This window comes from Scomber japonicus, chromosome 11 (assembly GCF_027409825.1).
Source record: "Scomber japonicus isolate fScoJap1 chromosome 11, fScoJap1.pri, whole genome shotgun sequence".
Taxonomy (NCBI): domain Eukaryota; kingdom Metazoa; phylum Chordata; class Actinopteri; order Scombriformes; family Scombridae; genus Scomber; species Scomber japonicus.
The window spans coordinates 8,913,194-8,928,236 of NC_070588.1; the positions used below are offsets into that span (position 1 = coordinate 8,913,194).

Genomic DNA, 15,043 nt, shown 5'->3' on the forward strand with positions numbered 1-15,043 from the left:
GGGTGTTCACTTTATGAGCTGTGATGCAAAACAAAGTGTGATTGCACTCATATCTGTGGCTGTATGATGAAGAGCTTTCATGCATGAGGCATTTTAGCTGAACCCCTAGAATCAGTAGGGACTCTTTGGCGTACTCAATTTAACAAACAATGTGGTCATTAAAGATAACCTATATTTTCTGGGACTTCAGAACCAATTTTGCCTCCTAGGAGCTTGTTGACTTCATTGTAAGACCATCCCTGAGCCGAAACTGACCTTTAATTCTTGATAGAAGAAGATGTTTTCCAATCCTTTTGTTGTTTCCTTTAGTGTTGAGCTTATAATTATTCGGATACATTCTTTACATGTATGACAATCTATGAAGAAGATAAACATCTTACCTGCGGTAGGTGAAGCTGCAATCCCTCTCTTGGTATGGGTTGCCGGGATGGTGTCTGGTCTAACTGCATGTTGAAGAGAGCTGAGAGGGCGGCCTGGGCTGCCCGGGCTTTAGCCAGCTTCTTGTTGCGCCCTGAGCCTTCAAACGTCTGTGTATCCACTGTCACTGACATCACAAAATTCTTGGCATGACTCTCACCGCTCTCCGACACAAAGTCATATTTGAGGCCCGGCCTGAGCTCATTGAGGATCATGACAGGGTTTTTGCCACTGGAGGGTGAGCTGAATGCCGATGGAGGGGGCAATGGTGCCTGGACAAGGTTACTGCCAGGTGGTGTGGGAAGTGGGTACTCCCCTAGTGAGTTTAATGAGCTGCTACCATTGGAGCCTAGATAGAAGGACTCTTCAGGTACGGCTGGTGTCTCAAAGCCATTGAAGAGCATGTCTGGGAAGTCAGCTTGGTCAGATGTAAAGTCTGTGTTCACTGTCAGTGTTCGACCCATGGCCAGGTGTGCCTCAGAGGCATTGGGGAACTGGACGAAGGAACGCAGTGCTTTCTCAGCTGCATTCAGTTTGGCCTTCTTCTTCGTTGGGCCCATGCCCTCAAACATCTGTCCATTGACCTCCACGGTCATGACAAAAACTGGTGCGTGGACCGGTCCTGTCTGAGACAGCAGTTTGTACTGTAGACCTGGTTTGATTTCATTCAGCTGCATCAGAGCATTCTTGGGCAGGACAGGTCCCGGCGTTTTCTTACGCTTCTTGGCCCGGAACTTGGAGTGCGAGTGGCCATTGTTTCCTTCTTCTAAGGGCCGCTTTCGACTGCCCAGGCCGCTTCCATTGGGGAGCTGTTCAGCCACACCCACACCGTCTTTGCAGGACACGTTGTCCAGGTTTCGGTTTTCCTTAACGTCGGTGCTGCTCGAACCTGCGGTGCCCAGAAAGAGTAACTTACAACGCCTTCGTTGCAGGATCTTGTAAATGCAAAATTTATAGATTCCTTTATCACTCTTTGGAACTGAACCAATGATTTGTGTTCCTTTATCATAGAAAGAGATGCTGGCTTTTAATTTTGACTGAACATATTAAGCTACAGTTGACTCATATCCATTCAGACAGTAGAACAACATCAATACATGTAGAGGTTCTTAAAGACATGACAGGTCCTAAGGAGTATACATTGGTCCACATTCAAGACATTGATGGAAATCTGTTTGGAAATCTTTTGGCCCATATTCTGGTCAAATGGTATTCAAGTTTGAAATCAATCTCCTAATATATTGTCATTATTAAAGCTGTCACATAGACTAAGGGTCAGGAGGAAAGTGAGGGAAAATGCCTTTATGATTAAAACAACTACTGTATACTTTTCATGTTGTATTGATCTATAAAAACATAAATGTAAACAACTGTGATTATACATATCAACGCTCAACAAAGACATACAGACAAATACACACAGAACTATTCCTCATCCATTTTTATCACTTTGCTGCCTACAAGGAAATGAGGTAGAGTGTTCAGTTTTAAACTGCTGGTATCTTAATATACTGGGGAACACATATCACTGAACCCAGTTAGCAAAGTGGATGGAATATTGTCAAAAATTTTCATTTATAACATCCTTCAGCAAAGGCTTGATAGGTTACTCCTTGCGGTACTCAGGAGAAAGAGAGGCCGCAGTGTGCATGAGTGGGATTGTAGGTTGGGTTGAGGGAGTGCAGGGGAGGAGTGCAGGGGAGGAGCTGAGGACCAGGCAAACAGGAGAATACATCAAAGAGGCAGAAGGAGAGGACTCCACCTACTGCAGGATCCTAAAGGCTTGAGACTGGCGACAGGGTACAAGGTCAAAATGTGATGTTACCCCCCTTTGCATGAGAATTTGAGAAGAATGACTGTCGTATTTTAAAATGAGGAAAAATTTGAATTCAGAAAAACGTTTTTTCTAATGAGGCGCCATTCATATGACCCTGTGCCTCTGAGATCCCACCCATGGAGCTTGTCAGAGATCACAGTGTTTTGGCTTTCAAAAATGCATTGACATGCTGCTACCATCTGCATACTGTAATTGACATGTCTCAAGGCAAGGAAAAGAAAAAGACAAGCAAAAATATTAAAAATGTCTTCCTAAGATCAAGTATACAAACTACACATTCTTCAGATTATGAGCTCTGAAAACATGCAATATATTTTTTAGGGGTGTGCATGCAGTTTTGCAGATAAAAAAAAGAGATGAAATGGGGAAAAGGAGGGACAGAAGAAGAGTGCACAAAACCAACCAAGGAGAACTGTCACATCAAAATGTCGATAGGTACAATTTCTAGGACAGGGACACAATTCCAGCCAAAAACTGATATCGGGGCTTTAGTTAAGAAATAAGTAATAACAACTGAATGTCTGAAGAGAAAAAGTTGAACACAGACATAGATTTCATTCTACAATTTAAAATATAGAGTATGTTTCTCTGCCAAGGAAATAATGAGTAGAGCTTTTATCTACTGGCAATCTCAGGACTTCAACTGAATATACTTACACATGTTTACCTAGTGATCAATATAGCCATCAATACTCCAATCAAAATACATCTATATATAAAATGAAAATACTAGCATGCTAAACAGAAATATAGTGAACATAATGGCAGACATAAAAACTCACTCCCTTTCTCAGTTTCAAATTAATTCATGATGGCAAAAAATATATACATATTATCTTTAGTTTAATTCTCATTACATAGTGTATAAGCTTTCACTAAAGGGCCATCTAAAGAGCTTAATGGAAATCACTTGTCTAACTTTTGGCTGGATGATGGATACTCTGAAGCTTTAAGGCCAGATCTGAGGACAAAAGCCAGAGAGCATCAGCCACGACACCATGCACTGAATTATGGCACACATATGCAGTTGTGGTCATTATCATGCCAGCATTTGTGTAATCAGCATCCATTAGCTTCGCAAGAAGGAGGAAAAAAAAAACAACCTCCCATATGCTTGGATTTTCAGTGCCAAAATGCCCTGTGGTGGTTACATGAACCAAATAGTTTTTTTTCCACAACTTAATTTCGAGTATAACTTGTTAGTAGTGCTTTTGATTCATGTGATTAAAGAGCTGCTAAGGTTGTCACATAAAAGTAAAAAATTCTTTCATGTGTTTCTTCGATGTTCCCTTGGTATTTAAGAAATAGGCCTGTGTGAGCTTGGACTGTGTTTTATCTTCAAATACATCTTTTGACTAGAAGTGTAAATGTAGGAGAGAGGCTGCCTCTGAAAGACAACAAAGTATTTTGCAACTCTGCGCTTATTTGACTTAACACAACAACATGCTTCTTCTCATCTCAGGAACATTAAGTGTGACACTACATTAAGAAATGATCGCTAGTGTTGCAGATTAGGGTGCTACTAGGATGAGATGACAGCTCTCTTTGAATGTAAGTTCAAAACTGTTAAGGTGCGAAAAAGGAAAAGAAAAGACATTTAATGATGACTTTCTTTGCCGTCTGAGGTTCAGTTACTGAGTTCAAACCAAAATGTCTAATTAAAGTTCAATAAGCTGGAGAGGAGATTTTCTAAAGGGGGAAATCAAAGTAGAGGAAATCTGCAATATGATCTGAAGAATCCCAGATGTACTGATTAATTTCTTTTATAAAAAAGTTTTACTTATATTAGTGAGTGTATTTGTGTGTTTGTGTGTGTATGCAGAACTCAGTGTCTTGGTTCAGGTAAGGACAAATGATAGCGCCTCATCATGCTGATGGAATCTGACAGAGGGGCAACTAAACAAAATAATTTTTGCTTTTTAGGCCAACTTTTAAAAAAAAAACATGTTTGTATTTGCAGATTTGGTTTGCATTCAGTTTGATTAGTTTTGCATTGAACTATTGCACAAAGCGATAGTACTGCACTTATATTTGCGTAATATAAGTAAGCACGATGTGTTCATACTGATTACGCATCTGAGAACGACAGGAAGACAAACAAGGGGAAAACATGCAGGGACACAAAATATACAAGCAGACATTTTTCTTTTTAAAGCTTATTGCACTAAAACACAAAAACACAAGTATGGACACACGAGACAAAGCTGAGGGGACTCACTCATATTCTCCTCCTCATCCACATCCATGGCGACAGGTTTGTTCTGGCCTGAGAGCAGCCTCGCCCCCACTGCACCTGCGGATCAGAGGACAGACGGGCGGACTGCTTAAACAGTGGCACACTAATACACATGCACATTCAAAGTAGCTATTGACGCTGAATAACTACAGCGATGATACATTTCTAGCTCGGTACACCAACACACGCACGCAGGCAGGCACGCACCGCACACACAGTGTAAGTGGTCTGTTATGTAGGCATATAAATATTCAGAGACGGGGAGATATCAAGGTGAGAGAGGAGGCCAGGGCTGACAGGCCTTAATAGCAGGAGCAGTCTATTGTGACTTTAATATCCTTCCGATTAGACCTCATTTCCCATTGCCTGCTGAGAGATATACAGCTAGTGATGTGGCCAAGACACTCCGCTGCCCCACAGACACACACACACACACACACACACACACATAGAGCATATCCGCAGGTGCGACAGTGCTCCATTAAGCAATATTTTCACAGTAGCACTAAATCAAATGATTTCCCTGCAATCTGAAATGTTCACTAATGCTGCTTTGCTAATTACACTGACGATCACCATCCAACTCTCGGGCTATTTTAGATTTTTTCAGTTTATATGTTTGTTTCCAAAGCGAATGATCATTAAGAAAAGCAAACTTCCAGTAAGACCTTCTTTCAGATCTTGTCTCTCAGATCTCAAATGTCAACCTGTCATTTCTCTCCACTCGTGAAGAAGGCAGCAGATCAAATCCAAATAACTGCAGTGAAATCATTATTATTTACACATTCATCCAACCGATATGAAGCAATGCTGGCTTTCATTTGTAATGGTGTTTGTACCCCCTCGCTTTTAACTCTTCTACAGGATGTTTCTTGATGTTTAACTGCTAAATACTCCACTATATTTGCTGTTTCTTTTGTTTGGTGCTGAGCAGGTAGTGTTAAGTGGGGTTATCAGCAGTTTTTCCTTTGAAGACAGCAGCCTGCTGTTGCTGGAAACGAGGTAGATGAGACTGAAACTAAATCGTCAAGTTGCAGGATAGATAACCAAAACGATGAGCTAAAAGATAATCTGAGGGGAACTGCAGAGCCAGGTGATAATTACAAGAAAACCCTTGTCCATTACACATTTGATCGATTCTTTGGATATACATTCACTTCATCAAGTACACATGTGCTATGTAATGCAATCTAATCCAGCAGCTTTGTCATAAATTCTATTTTTAAGAAGAGTATACGTTCAGATTATTCTACGTTATGTTTCATTTTAGGTCTAAGTGGGTGGTGTTGGTGTACTGCAATGCATTATACAGAAAAATGCCCCTTTCATGTATGTTAATTGGGTGGGACAAAATATATGGAACACCGATTTGTTTAGTAGTTTATGGCAGAGTTGTTGAATTGGATGCATTAGATCACACAGGTGTACCTAATGAAGTGCTCAGTGAGTGTATATTAACATTTAACCTATAACAAAATGTTACTGATTATTTCATGATCAATTCTGAATCACAAATTTATTTAGTGAGGTGATCCTTTCAGTCTGCCAGACGTCAAATCCATGACCTCCGAAAATAGCTTTTGAGTAAAGACTCTTGGTTGAACTCGTTGCACCATTGGCTTATATGCTATTATGCTCATTACAGAATTAATAGTTATAAGAAAGTTTCAACTGTGTTACATTCTCATCAGTTTCCCTGCCAACCACTTGAAAAATCATGGCGCAACAAAAAAATATTGCTGAGAGCAGAGTAGATGAGTGCAGACTGATGAAACAGACTAACGGAGTAAGTTAGATGAGGGGAAAGAGAGAGTTAAGGCAGCGAAAAGTGAAAGAAGGAAAAAAGAAGGGAAAAAGAGAGAAAGAGGCAGAGAGGCGAACGACGCAAAGAGACAGAGAGAAAGCAGGAGAAAGATGGCATTATGATATAGAACAGATTGTGCTGATTCTAGTCTTGCTCTACCCGCCTTCCATCAGTGCCCCCATTCCTCAGCCAGACACTTTCTTAAGCTAAACTAAATGGGCTAATTAATCTGGGCTAATGGTGGGTGACAGCAAATATGCTAGCACAATTATCATCCTATTAAAGATTCATATTCCAACCCATAATTGAAAATGAAAAGGTGGGGTGAGAAGGGAAGATGGGTGGGAGTGGGTCCAACAGAGTGGATGATGAGAGTCATTTTTCCTCAGGTAGCAGGAGCCAGGTGCCTCCTCATCCAGCAACCCATAACCACATCGACACACAAGACTAGTCGCACTACTTTCACGTTGTTACATCTGCGGTTTATGTTGCCGTGAAAGTTTATGGTTCAAGATTTTCATTATTGACTTTAAAACTTTTGGTTATGATGATTTATAACATCTCAAAGTGGACTTTAATAGCCAAATAATGTCTACTGTTCATGTCAGTGGCCTGGACAGATGTGAGATTGGACACTTGTGAATAGATTAATTAGATATATTTATTAACTTGTATAATATGTAAGTGTAAAACCAAATTTAAAAAAAAACATTGTGATTTTATTCAGATACTTCTCCTCTGTCTCATTCCTCTAACACACACACACACACACACACACACACACACACACACACACACACACACACACACACACACACACACACACACACACACACACACACACACACACACACACACACACACACACACACACACACACACACACACACACACACACACACACACACTGCTGTGTAGCTTCATCAGCACACAATGCAAATGTGCCTGTCAGTTTTGATTTTCAGATGAGACTGCCTTGGTCATAAATCTGTAAGTATTCCCAAAATCAGGTTTAATCAGTGAGGAGAGTCCAACAAAGTATTCATAAAGTATGTGTATGTGTGTGTGTGTGTGTGTGTGTGTGTGTGTGTGTGTGTGTGTGTGTGTATCCTGAGAAGTAAATCTGGAGGTAAATGGCTAGGCAGTCCTAAAGGGCACTGCGGATTTCATAAAAAACCTGCTCACTCCAATCTGTTACCTAATATAAAAACTCACATATTCATTGGGAATGAGAAAATGAACCTGTGTAATGATGACGCAACATTATTAGTACAGATCTACAGCTGCAGCAATTAGTTTATTAATCAATTAGTTGATCATCAAAAAAACAATTAGCAACTGCTTTGATGATCAAATGATTGTTTAAGTAACTTTTTAGGCAAAAATGTCAAATATTTGATGGTTTCAGCTTCTCAAATGTAAGAAGTGAATGTGTTTCTTTGGCAACATGATAGTAAACTTTCAAAGATGTCGACTTGGACTCAAACAATTAACTGAGACAATAATCAGCAGATTAATCAAAAGTGAACATAATCATTAGCTGTTGATATACGTAGACTTTATATACTACAGGGATAGCTATAAACCCTAGAAAGCAGCACCATATTCTTTAATTTTGTCAATTGTGTGATTTCTTCTTGGTATTATTCTAAGCTTTATAATACAAACATCAAAAATATTCACCCCACTTTTTCTATGTAAGTACATGTAAACTGAGTGATGGTAAGCAAACACTTTCCATCATAACATTACATATTCTTCTGTTGTCGATATAAGGAAATGATATTCCAGGACTGACAGCATAATGTTTACCAATGACTCCCTACATAGCTGAGAATATGTTTTGCTAACACGATCTAGACACAATTCATGGTCTACATTTGCCGATTTAGGGAATTTAAAGCAGTTACACCACTCCCCAACAAAATTGCCCAAGAAATGGAAGTTGCCGAACATAAAAAAGCTGTTTTCTGAAGGCACTTCCTTTACAAATTCGTCTTTTTTGGTACTTTATAGCATGAAAAACCAATTTAGACATTTTCCATGCATGAGGATTTATAAGACGCTGGTAAAAGTAAGGCAGGATACTTGATAGATTTCAGTATTGACCATTTTTTGAACACACATGACAGAGGCAGAGGATTTTAAAGTGAGTCAAAAGAATCAACACTGAGGGGCTGCCGACTATCTCCCCCCCCCCCCCCCCCCCCCGCATGCATAAACGATACTGCGTCATCAAGTTGTGAGACGGTTTGGTTCCAGGTAATTCTGAGTGGACGCCAAGGGAGGCAGGGAAAAGAGAAAGATGAGAAAGAAGATGAAAAACCTCAAATTCAATCTGGCACGGTGAGAGGGACTGAGGGGAAATAAGGTGCTTTTGATTTGTCTCTCATCCCTTCGCTTGCGCTGTGACGGCGCGATAGAGCATCGCCACCACGCAGGGAGCACCAGCAGCGGGCCCGACTTGACTGGAGGCGGCGGGGTTGAGGCGGGGGTGGAGGAGGAGTGAGAGATGGAAAGGTAAAGGTGAGGGGAAGAATAGAGGACAAGAGAGATAGAAAATGCAATCCTATTCCAAGTAAAAGAGAATCATTATCTCTTCTAAAACAGAAGGCGATGAAAAGGTCTGCCCTTGGCTGGCTGTGGGGTTCGAACTGTCTCAAACAAAGTGCCTGTGGAGGGCCACTGCAGGAAGTCATATTCTGACAAAATTATTTCAGACCAATTTTAGAACTTGAAATAATAGAAAAAAAAGAAACATTGAAAGCCAGGATATAAATAATTGAATAAATCATCTTTTTTTTTTGCACAAAGAGCTTAACCTTTAATAATTCAAAACAATTGAAAACATAAAAAATCTATTTTGGCATGCACTGCATTAGTAGCACTAGCACCTTTTGCAACTGGATACTCATATGTGCTAAGCTAAAACATGCAAGGTAAACTGTTGTGGAAATGGTGCATAAGGAGAAAATACATCCGTGTAAAAAAAAACACTCTCAAAATGCATTACGGCTTTAGCGACGCATTGAAATACTGAGCAGGACTTTCCCTTGAACTGCCTCTTTTATCCGGCACATATTCCAGTCATCGTGATCAATAGTTTTGCTGAACTCTATATGCAACTCTCTCTCCAAGGTCTCTGTATGTGCTTCTGTTACATTCAGCTCTGTCTCAAAGCAAATGATCCAAAAAAATAAATAGTTGATGCCGAATTACCTCGCCGACTTACAATCCCCATGTAACCTCTGTGTTCTGTCTCGGAGGTATAAAGGGGATTATCTGGGACTCTTAACTGTGCCTTATCAGGTAATATCTGCCTTTTCTGTCTTTACACTACTTTATCTACCTGACCTTTCTCTGCAAATGGTAAGGGACAGCTCTTAAAATGCTCGGGACATGGATCTGCTCTCACTAGGACGGGGGGGGGGCTTTTTACAGACTGCTTGTATTAACTCTGACTACTTCTTCTCTACTTTAGATTCCTGCTTTTTCTCTGCACTCAGCCTTTTTTTCATGGCAATATCTTTAAGCTGTCTCTTTACATTTAAAGGGTTCTTTGCCTCTTTTTTTGTGTGGTACAGTTTCTCTGATTTGATTGTTTTCGCTGTCTGATCTATCTTCTGATTTCTGTTGTATTGGTGCTTTATCCCCTCTCCCCTCTCCCCTCTCCCATCACCACAGAACATCTCTAACTCTAGCTCATGTCCTTCACTAACATGTTTAGCGGCAATATTTTCACCTGAATGTGGTTTTCTATCGACGGGGGGACGGAGATATTAGAGGAGAGAGTGTTATAGCCCACAGTAGGTGATGTTACACAGTCAGGTTTTAACAGAAGATGATGCTGGATGGAGACCTGTAGAAAGACCCCGAGGCTGCTGTTGAAGTGAGTGATTTTTCTCTACAACTACTGACATGAATACGCTGCTGTGCCCAAATACGCCAATAGCAATCATAAAATAGCCTCACAGTAAATTCAGAAACCATGATGACGATACTGATGTGGTGCATTATGATTTCAGGTCAAATTTGTGTTTTTTCATCATAGAGACTGTCTGTTCATGACTCTTATGGACGTATCTGCACCATGAATTTCATCGGTAGCTAAGAGAACATTGTAAGTTTAAGAAAAATGGTGAATGCCACAATAACAAATCCTGTATATAGCATTTATAGCAGGTGATACCACCAAAAAGGACACAAGGAGACACAGTTGTAATTAGTATCAGTGATGACACAGCAATTGCACCACTGATGGGATGATGGCTTCTAATTGGTCGCTGGACAGGATGATAGCCTCTGATTGGTCTGACTGTAAACTAGATTGTACTGTCACCTCAGGTAAAAGGTTTCCTGTGATTATACAGTCAGTGGAGAAGACACTAGAGCTTTGAAAGCATGTTTCTCCTTTACTTTTATTTGTAGTCTTTTATCTATATGGGGTTCCTACTAAGGCTACGAAACCACTGAATGCTTGGCCTTAAATTACACCATTTGACAGTATTAAAAAGGTAGATTTGTATGTGTCTACTCCGTGTGTGTGTATTTGGATGAATAAGTCACAGTTTTAAATACAGACAAACCCATTTAACGCAACTCTAATGGAAATAGATCATCTTGTTCCCGTTATTTTTCAGACTGCGGTTGTCGACAGTGACACCAACTAATGCTCGTCCCCATAGAGGGAATTTACTACTGTCACCCAGACTACATTAGCAGCATATTAAAAGACAAAAAAAGCCTCCTGCTTCAGATTTTTCAGCAGCTTGACACGCTTGCTGTGCTGACTGACACTAAAAACAGTCACAGACACAAAAGCAAAGCATGCATCGTCACACAAACAGAGACGTGTACACACTTCTGTCTGTGAGCTCAGTGTTGCTCGCCAATGTGTAAAAGCATTCCTCATTCTCCGTCATCCAAGTGTAGGTTAGAGGAATTCTTGAACAGAATGATTTATTCTCTTTTCTGCAGCTCTAAACCTACATTTGTCTATGTTTTTGTTGTGTATACTTTCTGTGATTTCTTTAGAAACTATTATCTTTAGTTATTTTAATATGTGCGAATTGAGGGTAAATAGTAAGTACTTGTATTTTTTAAAGTCAGTGTTGCTCCCTATTCAAATGAATTATGTTTCAGTCTGATTGTCGTGGTCGAGGTCAGAAATGATGACGGTAAGTAACTCTCACTATGCTTAAAGTTCTGAGTTTACTTTTCTGTTGTAAATTCACCCATGCAGCTTTTTGAACTATGTTTTAACAAAGTCAGACTAACTGAAAAGCACAGAAGAAATGTGTTGAACTCAATATAGCTACCCTTTGATGTAAAGTCAAGTACATCAAGAAAAAAAGCTACAGATACAGACTTGTGAAAAATAAAATGAAATAAAAAAGACCTTGTGAATGAATGGCAACTCAACATTTAAAGGAAAATCATTTCAGGACTGAAAACATGTCAAATGAAGACAGACGAGGTGAAAAATACAATCAATGTTGATCTGACCATGATCTTTCAAACCTGTACTTTGAAAAGCTACAACATTTCTAATAAAAAGTTTTAAAAATATATGATTTTATTTCATTTTTCAAACTTACTAACTGTGATCTTCTACTGTTACTGTTATTGAACATCTAGAGTGTCCATGAACAGCGTCTGTACAGTCAGTGGTTCAAGTTTGATGCTTATTATTTTTTTTAATATGTCTTCCACTTGACACCGATGTATAATTTGAAATTGTATGCTAAAGTTTCTAAAAGTTTGTGTGTAAAGTTGAATATGGAGTGAAGCTGAACATCCTCTCAGTGTTTATGGTAGTCTATTTGAACAAACATTTGCTAAACCTACTGCTAAAAAATGCTGTCATCTACTGTTATTTAATTTTTTTTTATATTTTATGGAAAAACAACAGGTTAAATCTAGAAAATAATAGCTCATTGCATCCCTACTCCCAATTACCTTCAAAGGAAAGTGTGATTTTCATGGTATTAATTGTTTGGTAATGCAGCAACTATATGAAACCCATGATTCTGCCCTTGTGTTACTTATAGATGTAATTATAGGGAAAATAAATTATTCCCACTTTTGCTTGATAATATTAACGGTGAAAATGTTTTAGTTGAATTCAAGTTTCAGTCATTATCAGATCCACAGCATCAAATCATCCTTTGTCATTTGCAGCAGGGCACTAGCTTGGCTGACAGTCTGTTTTTGGTTGGTGGTTTGCGGTGGGATGCAGGACTTCCTGGTTAATGGACCAACAGAAAAGGCTCAGCTGGGAGTTAAGAGGGAAAAAAACAGGCACAGCCACTTTTTAGCCCCTATGGCACAGATCATTTATAGAGGTGTATGGCTGAAATTCGGTTTTGGTGTGTTTGAGATTGAAGTACATTATAACTACGGTTGTCAAAGTGGGGTCCAGGGACCACCAGGGGCCCATGAAGAGGTTCTAGCGGTCGCCCAGCACTTTTCCCCACTATAATTACATCCATAAGTAGCAAAAATGACAGAATGTGTAACTATTTGGTTTCGTACACAACATCTAAAAGCAAAAATCTGATCAGTGGTCTAATTTTGTGTGATTTTAGGGGTCGTTGACGTTAGAAAGTTCCAGAAACACTTCATTACGAAACAATTCCTACCATGAAATTACAAAAGAAAATCCAACACTGGACACGTTCCCTTGAAGTTAATTGGAATTAGGGATGAAATGAACTCTTATTTTGTGGATTAATTTGTATTTCCATAAAACATTAAAAAATAAAATAAGCTCATTATGATTTCCCAAAGCTCCGTCTGTCAGAACATGAAGATATTTAATTCACTATATGAGAAAGTTAAGTTCTGTAGTAGATTCTCACAAACAGGAGATGTTTTATACTTTTTCTTTAAAAACTACTTAAAACAAGTTCTTAAATTTACATTAGCTGTAACTGTAACTGTTGCACTTTTATTATCTCACTGCGGATAAGAAGATAAGATGAATGCTTATAATGGACTTATATTTTCCCCCAAAACATTGAAACTGAGAAAACAGAACTGCAGGCATGAAGAGGTGTGGAAAGAGGAGGGGTAGGGGGGGGGGGTCAGTCTTTTATTGTGTTCCAGACTTTAATATCTGACAGTCGGTCGTTTATCATCATGGACCGCTGATGGTGAGAGAAGGGGAAGGTGGAGAAAGCAGAGGCAGAGAGTATCAATATGAATTTTTTATTTGATGGCTTTTATGGGAGATTGCATTTCAGATGCCTGGCAGAGTCAAGGTTCATGGAGGAGTGAGAAGGAGACAGTAATAGGCCGGGTCATAAAGGCCAGCCGGGGATAATAGTGTCCCTGCACATGAGCACAACATAGTATAGACTAAAATATGTGAAAAAAGACGTAAATTAAAAGTCCCCAAAAGCACACAGCCTCAAATTTGATCATTCTGCTCGAAGCCTAAAACTCCTCTCATATATTTTTCCATCTTTTTTTTCTTTAAAAACAACACACAGCTTCACTATCACACACTTGTCTCTCTCTCTCTCCCACACACATACATTATAGACTCTTTCTTACTTGATTTTTTCATTTTTTTCCTCAACAGACACACACACACACACACACACACACACACACACACACACACACACACACACACACACACACACACACACACACACACACACACACACACACACACACACACACACACACACACACACACACAGGCACACAGGCACACACACTTAGGCAGGGCTTCAGGTGTGGTCATAAATCATCAGAGTGAGTGGCTATGATTCCTTCCAGCACCAGCAGCAGAGCCAGGAGGGAGGGAGGGATGGAGGGATGGAGGGATGGAGGGATGGAGGGATGGAGGGACGGAGGCATGGTGGCGAGCACGGGGCTGGGTAGTGGGCCAGAGAGAGCTGGTTGCAGCTAAACGGCTGCCCTCGCTTCCTGTCTCCATCGAGGCCAGAGCGACCGACTGCTCAGCCTGGGGTGCAGATGGCTGACGTAAGTGACACATATACACATAACAGTGCATATAAACACTTTTTAGATGGACACACTCACATAATAAACAGATATAAAGATGGCCAGATAACAAAAAAAAGGGATATAAATGTTTGAGCTATGAAGCAGGGTAAGCAATATATTTATTCCTTCAGATTTTTCAGCACAAGTTGAGTCATTGTTCTTTTTCAACTGGCAATATGTGTCATACATTAATCTGTGTCACTAAAATGTGCTGCAGCTGCAAATCAACAGGAGAACTTTGTGCAAGAAAAAGATACATTTCAGTTTGTCTCACTTTTTAAATTTATGTCTAAAAAACACATTATTTCTTCTGGAGCAATACGAGATGAGACGGGGCGGTGTGGAGGGGGGGGGGGGGGGGGGCAAGCAGTGCCAACAACTTCCACCTCCAAGGAAACCAGAGGTAAACATCTGCTCGTAATGGCTTTATATGGTCTGACTTAAGCCGCGCAGTTACAAATGACGTGGAGTTTGACACATAGTATAGTGAATGCCAGAAAGATTAGATAACTGTCTGACTGTGTTTAAAGAAAAGTTGAACTACTGTAAGACCAACCACAGGAAAGTATTTGAAAAAGCTAGTTGAGTAATTAAGAAGATATGATCTGAAGCGTCATGTTGCTCAGAAACCAACACATACTCTATGTTATTAAAGCTATGAATTATTCAGCTATGGGTTTTTTTTAAAACTCAGATTTGATCCCTGACATTTTCTTTCCTGATTATAATG

General features: G+C 39.8%; 1 protein-coding gene across 2 annotated transcripts in view; it reads right to left on the minus strand.

The window, feature by feature from the left end:
- The window catches only part of adarb1b (adenosine deaminase RNA specific B1b), a 118,534-nt gene that overhangs the window by 12,462 nt on the left and 91,029 nt on the right, over positions 1 to 15,043 (minus strand). For both annotated transcript variants that reach the window (XM_053329010.1, XM_053329009.1), the window contains 2 exons: positions 4,473 to 4,547; positions 381 to 1,306 (listed from right to left, as the gene is read on the minus strand). In XM_053329010.1, the coding sequence (XP_053184985.1) occupies positions 381 to 1,306; positions 4,473 to 4,500 (954 nt within the window). In that variant the 5' untranslated portion in view covers positions 4,501 to 4,547. The remainder of the gene's footprint in view (positions 1 to 380; positions 1,307 to 4,472; positions 4,548 to 15,043) is intronic.